The sequence below is a fragment of the Episyrphus balteatus genome, chromosome 2 (assembly GCF_945859705.1).
Source record: "Episyrphus balteatus chromosome 2, idEpiBalt1.1, whole genome shotgun sequence".
Taxonomy (NCBI): domain Eukaryota; kingdom Metazoa; phylum Arthropoda; class Insecta; order Diptera; family Syrphidae; genus Episyrphus; species Episyrphus balteatus.
In genome coordinates this window covers 76,635,219-76,643,130 of record NC_079135.1, presented here as the reverse complement: position 1 = coordinate 76,643,130, position 7,912 = coordinate 76,635,219, and the positions used below count along the sequence as shown (strand labels likewise).

Here is a 7,912-nt window from a genome sequence, read left to right as displayed (position 1 = left end):
GTAGTGGGTGTGACATTAGAAAATCGACTCAGTCTTCTTCAATGGCTTTTAGAAGCCATATTGTAAATTTTCTAATGAAAATTATTTACGTTGATACGTTTTGCAGATAGCTTTTATTTGATGGAAATAATTTTAATAATATTTCAAAAATGATCAGGTGTGACAAATTTTTGTATCGGGTGCGACATTCTAAGAAAAAGTTTATCGAGGTATACAATATGTCCACCGGAAAATAGTAGAATTTAGTACCTTTTAAATAATGCTTGTTTTGAGAACTTTTTATAGTGTTTATATTTTTTGCATTCTTTACTCAAAAACACCGAATTTTTTCAAATTGAAGTAAAAAGTTTAAGCATTAAAATATCAGCATTTTAATTTAGTTTTTTAAACATTCACTTTGATTTTTTTCATTTAAGTGATCAACTTGCGTGAAATTTCCAAGGTTTTAAAAATTTAAACAACTTGGATTGTGTGTTTAAGTTCTTGCGACCCAGTAATAGTAGTGCATCTTATTTTTCTTAGCGTACCACTGTAGACTATTTTTTAAATCCATCATCTATTTTTCCTTCCAGAAACAGAAAGCATGAAAAGGGTAAATGCTTTGGAACATTTGGAACAAATTTCAAAAACGAGCAGAAGAAACACTGACATCGAATGACAGAAGTTTTTCCAACCCAATTTCATGTGATTAACTACTATTACTTTGCTCTCATCATTTGCAAAATCATTGATTTCTATCAAATTGCGACTTGTTTGGTGTTTAAGCCCCGCATTTTCAATCGTCAAAAAAATAAATGTCAATATAAAACAATTGAAAAGTTAGCCCTAAATAAATTAAACTTTACTTGACCTTTTTTATTGAAAATAATTAAATTTTTTTTAAAGTTGTATTTTAAACCTGAATATTTCACTTTTATTACAAAAAGTTACAAGCAAAAATGGACAAATAAATTTATCCTTTCAATTGTTATGAATTGTGCAAAGAAAAATTAAAATCATGCCTACCCACTTCACGCCTTTTTTTATATGAACCTTCATTCTATTGATTTGATTTTTTACTTTTTCAAAAATTTAAGTAAGTAGGTACCTTACCTACCTGCCTATATATTTATTCCTCTACATTTTCCCATTCAAATATTGCTCACGTTCGTTGCTAGCAAACGACTTCTTCAATGGACTTTTGTTGTTTATACTTACCTATATTTTGTTTAACTTTATAATCGAAACATATTTTCCTGCTGTTAACCCTTTCGAACCCAAGCTATGAAAATCAATATTAAAAAATGTTTTTTCGGTGTTATCGGGTCAAAAACATCACAACTAAGAAATATGAATAGCAAAAAGTTATTTTCCAAAATAATAAATAGCAAAACTAATGTGTTTTTCTCATGTTACATGTAAGTAACATGCACTGCCTATGACCACCAAAAATAGTCGGAGAGCTGAGAAAATAACTTTTTATGAAACTATAATGTATGCTACTTCTTCTAAGCAAAAAAACAAAACACTTTCTGCATAAACATTTTTTATATCTTTTTTTCAAAATTATGACAATATATAAAAAAAAATTTTTTTTGCAAAAAAAAAAATGTGAATTTCAGCCCCTTTCTCGATAAAAAAAATTAAAGGTATGATATTTGATTAACTTTTTGTAATAATCCAGTAACTAGGCATTATTTTCAATTAAGCCATCGTAACCTAAACAATTGTTTAATTTAATATTTTTTACGAATTAAAAAAAAAATGTTACATGAGAGTAACGCTGGGTCGGAAAGGGTTAAATTGATTATTCAAATTCGACCTGTATCTGGCGTTAACGAATAGGAACTTACTCCATGTTCTAAAGAGCAAGTTAAAGTCACTGAAAATAAAAAAAAAAAAAAACTTAGAATGAAATCCAAAACTGCCTACTTTATAACCAAAAGTATTTATCTTGTATACTTATGCAAAACATTAGGAAACATAAGAAGAACGATACCAATATTGGATTTTGTTGAAACACACTTCCCTCCTTAAAACAACAAACAATACAACCATTTTTTTTTTTTTTTGTTTAAATACAAATCATTTTATTTAATTTTAATTACACGGTGTAACACTCAAAAAATACGCGGGCGGAGACCTATCAGGTTTTGTAGAGCTAGTCGCACTGAATACGAAACGGTTTTTGAAAATCCCCTAACACCCCCAAAATCTGGAGTTACGGGCAAAAAACGGTTTTTTGGACCTTCACGCATTGAAAAAATTCTAGCTTCGACAATTTTTTACCCATTTTCGATTTTTTTACAGTTTCTGATAGAAGATAAATATACCTTTTTAACAATGTATAAAACATGGCACTCGGTTAAACCACTTAGAATTTATAAGATGTCAAAGTTCAAAAATTCAATTTTTTTTGTCATTTGCCCAACTTCGGCATCAATTTAAAGTATATGTTTTCAAAACAACATGCTATTTAAAAAATATATTCTAAAACTATATCTATTTCCCAATCGATCGAGGTATTTTTTATGAAAATCACTTCAAAATTGGCTTAGAAAAAAAAAATTTTTCGATTTCAACCCAGATACAGAAATTCGAACTTTTAGGTATAGAACAAAAATGTTGTTTCGGCACGTAGTAAGATAAGTTGGGCGCCAGGATTTGATTAAAGGTTTTTGTAGAGGAGCTCAATACAAACATTTTTTTTCTTTGGGAGGGGGGTCTATCTCCCCCCGTTTAGGTGGGAGGGGCATTTTTCTAAAAAAAATTATCAAAATAAAAAAAAATTATTAAAAAACAACGGCAACACTTACAGTAATAAATGATACCATTTCCAAAAGGCAAAATTGTGCATTTGGTTCTAATTTCTAAATCAATATAATATTACCAATAGTTTTTGAAATAATCGATTTCAAAGTTAAAAATAGGCGAAAAAAAAATTTGTAAAAACTCATTTTATACTATTTTTGTCCAGACTGTGAATTTTAGTAAATAAATTACTTAGACAGAAAACTGCCTCAATTAATTCCTTATCGAACAGTGAAAACTATATGTTTCTATGTCTTCTAGTTTTTGAGAAAATTGAAAAATTATTTTATCAGATTTTTCTTTTTTCAAAATATTTTTTGTTTTTATTTGTTTTTATTTTTCAATTTTCTCAAAAACTAGAAGACATAGAAACATATAGTTTTCACTGTTTGATAAGGAATTAATTGAGGCAGTTTTCTGTCTAAGTAATTTATTTACTAAAATTCACAGTCTGGACAAAAATAGTATAAAATGAGTTTTTACAAATTTTTTTTCGCCTATTTTTAACTTTGAAATCGATTATTTCAAAAACTATTGGTAATATTATATTGATTTAGAAATTAGAACCAAATGCACAATTTTGCCTTTTGGAAATGGTATCATTTATTACTGTAAGTGTTGCCGTTGTTTTTTAATAATTTTTTTTTATTTTGATAATTTTTTTTAGAAAAATGCCCCTCCCACCTAAACGGGGGGAGATAGACCCCCCTCCCAAAGAAAAAAAATGTTTGTATTGAGCTCCTCTACAAAAACCTTTAATCAAATCCTGGCGCCCAACTTATCTTACTACGTGCCGAAACAACATTTTTGTTCTATACCTAAAAGTTCGAATTTCTGTATCTGGGTTGAAATCGAAAAATTTTTTTTTCTAAGCCAATTTTGAAGTGATTTTCATAAAAAATACCTCGATCGATTGGGAAATAGATATAGTTTTAGAATATATTTTTTAAATAGCATGTTGTTTTGAAAACATATACTTTAAATTGATGCCGAAGTTGGGCAAATGACAAAAAAAATTGAATTTTTGAACTTTGACATCTTATAAATTCTAAGTGGTTTAACCGAGTGCCATGTTTTATACATTGTTAAAAAGGTATATTTATCTTCTATCAGAAACTGTAAAAAAATCGAAAATGGGTAAAAAATTGTCGAAGCTAGAATTTTTTCAATGCGTGAAGGTCCAAAAAACCGTTTTTTGCCCGTAACTCCAGATTTTGGGGGTGTTAGGGGATTTTCAAATACCGTTTCGTATTCAGTGCGACTAGCTCTACAAAACCTGATAGGTCTCCGCCCGCGTATATTTTAAAACCTCATTTTTGTAACACCGTGTTATTTTTGTTTGAAATTTTACAAAAAACCCAAAATTGAAATTAAAAATCAGTTTGTTTTATTAAACCAGCATAGCTTTTCGATATTTTTAAAGTTTATATTTTAAAGTTTAAAACAAAATTACATAATAGTATTTAAATTTTATTCTTTGGAGAATAAGAAATGTATATATACAATGTTTCATACATAAATGAAAAGTCTATATTACAAAAAATATGAATATATCAAATCAAACTAGGTACATAAATATATTTACATAATGAAAATAACAAAAAAAAAAAATAAATATAACAATATTCCAATGATTAGAAAGTAGTTTTTTTGTTTTACAATCAATAATATAGTTTATTTAATAATTAAAACATAAGTTGTTATGTTTTAAAATTAATAATATTATTATATATACAATGCCCTTTAAACATTGGGCAAAGCCAATATAAATACACTTGGATTCATGTATACATTAGAGCATGTAACGCCAATTAAAAAATCGATTTACAAAATGGTTTATAACTTAAATTATTCAAAAACGATTCATTTTTGAAAATTAAATTATTGAAAACAATCAAAAAATAGAAAAAAAAAAACAAAAATTTTTAACACTTAAAAAAATAAATATACAGTCTACCAAAATCGCCAATTAAATAAATATTAACAAATAAAAAAATTAAATAAATAGTTGTTTTCACAAAAAAAAAAAATATGATAAATAAATTTCCCTAGGGACTGCCAACATCGAAGCCAATCAATGTGTCAGATCGAGAGCTCCTTGTGAGTGGCTTATGGAGCTTAAAATCATAAAAAGAATGCTGCCACTGCCAGCAAGTCCTACAAAAATAACGAAAACAGGCCAATTCCCTGCAAAAGTACGGTCCATGCTGTACACCACACAGGGCGCACAAAGTATCCTCCAAATACGGATCAACTTGAATCGTCTTCGTGAAGATAGTTGTCTTTATCTTGATAAAACCAGCAGATACAGCTTTCATGTAAGAGCGGCTATTATTGAAGGTCACACGACCCGATCCAATCGGATACTTGTACTTGTCTGTGTCTATACCAGCATAAACGACTCCGTCAAACATATCGTTCATAATTTTGGCCAACCCCTCGGCCGTCAGTTTGCCATGAAGTGCCCCCACGAACACAGTTTTACTCGGATTCAACTTCTGATGGGTGGATGTGACAAAGTTCGAATCCGAAATGATCCACGGAATGATTTCCACCTGTTTCGTTCGAATACGGCCCGACGATATGTGGAAGTAATAATTGCCAGCTGTAGCTGAGCAGAATTTTGAGCTAGTGCAAGCAGCTAGCAGGTCTCTAACCTTTGTCTCAGCTTCAAAAATGATATAAGCGTACCCTTTAGGCTGGACAGCGTGTTTATCTCTTCTAGGCCATTCGACTCGTATTCTACCGAAAGGTTCAAACAATTTATTGAGAGTTTGCTCACTCATGTCCCACGGAATACCACCTATGAAAACCTTTTGCGAATAAGTTGTTATCCGATAGTTTCGCTGTTGAGGCAGAATACCATTCCACAAATAAGGGATCTTGTGAGCGGTAACGTATTTTTGATCCATATCCTCTTGTAGTCTTATTTCTGGATCAAAGCTGTAACTCATATCAGCATTGTTAATGGGCAATGGCGGTGGTGGGGGTTTTTGCAAATTATTCATAGGTGACCTTGGCATTTTGAATGGACCGCGTGGTTCCATGGAATTGGGAGTTTCAGCGAGGTATTCCTCACCAGAAGATGGTGAAGATAATTGCAATGGAGGTGGAGGTGGGTGCTTCCTTGGCATAAACTGTTTTTTATTATTGCGACCCCAGTTCTGATGATCAACTGGCCCACTATAATTATACTCAAGCTCATAGTGATTTGAAGTTAAAATATCGATCATGTTCTGGATATTATTATTATCGATGTTGCATTTATTTTGTCGTATTAAATCACTTGTGTCTTGGCAGGCATTATACCAATTTAATAAAGCCATTTTAGATAAAAAAGAATAAACTTACACAATTCCAGAACTTTTTTTTCTACTTTTTTGGGTTAAAATTTGTATGTTGATTGGACCAGGACTAAAGAACTACTATTTGACGGAGACAAAAGAAATAAAACTGATGACTATTGAGTAGATTGAAATAACAGACAAATTAACGGAAGATTTTATCATTCAAGAAAACAAATTGGGAAAACACATATAGGAAAGCTATGTGGGGATTAGCCATAGTGTACCTAATCTGGAATTGTATGTTGAGAGGAACTCAATTCTTTTAAGAAGAGGAAATCTTAATCTTAAGAAGATGAACAAAAAATTGTGATCAACATCTTCTAATAGAATAAAATTTAAATTTTGGTTTGAAATCTCAATTGTTTGAAAATAATACAAGTGGGGTCGAATTACAGCATACGTTCTTTAACGTATGGTCGCTGTTTGTCCCTATCTTTTTCTACTAATTAAATAAAGACAGAAGTTGTTAAAACGTTAATGTACTCTCTTAATCGTGTGCCGTGATTCGACCCTTGGTTTCTTAAATAAGTATAGGGTTATCAATTTTGTATTTCACCAAGTGTGAAAGTAAATTTCATAATGTATACCTCATTTTATAGAAATATATTTTTTGGGTCTTTTTATTAGATTTTTCGAGTGGGACAAATCAGATAATTTCCCAAGGTTGAGGTAAAAATTCCTGTATGTTCTAAAATTTGCTGCTAAAATTCTGTGTTTTGAAGTTCTGATATTTTCATTTACAGAACTTTCAAGTTCAAATAATGGAGGTCTCCCAAACTAATCTGCAAAATAATGGATTTGCAGAATTAAAAAAAAAAAGAGTTCTGGACATAAATAATTTTGAAATTTAGAATGATAGAAAAGCAGAATGATAGAATCATTATTATGTTCAAACAGAATTTTGTATTCAGATACAGAAATTAGGTCATAAAGAATTTTGGAATAGAGAATAATAAACCGTTTCCAATTTCCCATACAAATTTTAAACTCGAAGTGAGATAATTTCTACCTCATTTGAGAAAGATGAGGTTTTCGTTGTGATTGGTAATTCAATTTAGTTTTTTATCTAAATCTGTAAAAAAAACAGATTTTTGATCTTTTCAACTTCAATCAATTTTTGACAGATTTAGATCATTAATAAATCGATATTTTACCAATCGAAACCCCCATTAGTATATGAAAAAAAAAGGTATCTAGCTCATTTTATCCAAAACTATCTCGTTTCAAATTTGAAAATTCTATGAGAAATTTTTTTCATTTGCCCTTGTAAAAAGAGGTACAGGTATTTCAAAACCCAAAACTATGTATTATCGTAATTCTCAACACGTTGACAGCATTATTGACTATGACGATGATAATATGGCACTCTTGGACATATAAGCCGTTTTCTTGTGGAAGTAGTATACTACTCATGAGTATATCTAGTATTACATTTGACACATCATCATCATCGATTGTTTTTACGTCAGAGAGTGGCCTTGAACATTTTGCGATGCCGTCTAATCGCAGCTTTTATGTCAGACACATATGAGTGACAACCTAGCCATTAAATTTGTCAGTCATTTGTCAAATGTCATTATAATATTGCCATAGAATGATAAATTAAAAAAGAAAATGGCAGAGCATTAATGTAATCACAAAAAAAAATTACAAAATTAATGACATATTTCGTAAAATGCAAATTCGCATTTTCCGTTTGAGATGATTTCGATGAAACTTTCAAAAAGAGCTTCTCATTTCACGTTTGAAATGAGAATTCGAAATTTAACCATGAA

The 7,912-nt window shown here is 30.0% G+C and overlaps 1 protein-coding gene across 1 annotated transcript; it reads right to left on the bottom strand.

The window, feature by feature from the left end:
* Positions 1-4,188: 4,188 nt before the first annotated feature.
* LOC129912185 (cytoplasmic polyadenylation element-binding protein 1-B-like) lies at positions 4,189-6,235 on the bottom strand. Its single transcript, XM_055990332.1, has one exon. It carries the CDS (start codon positions 6,114-6,116, stop codon positions 4,839-4,841), a length of 1,278 nt encoding a protein of 425 aa, XP_055846307.1. The 5' UTR covers positions 6,117-6,235; the 3' UTR covers positions 4,189-4,838.
* Positions 6,236-7,912: the final 1,677 nt, after the last annotated feature.

Excerpts from the sequence above, each read along its gene's own strand:
- LOC129912185 (XM_055990332.1), bottom strand. The coding sequence starts at position 6,116 with ATGGCTTTATTAAATTGGTATAATGCCTGCCAAGACACAAGTGATTTA.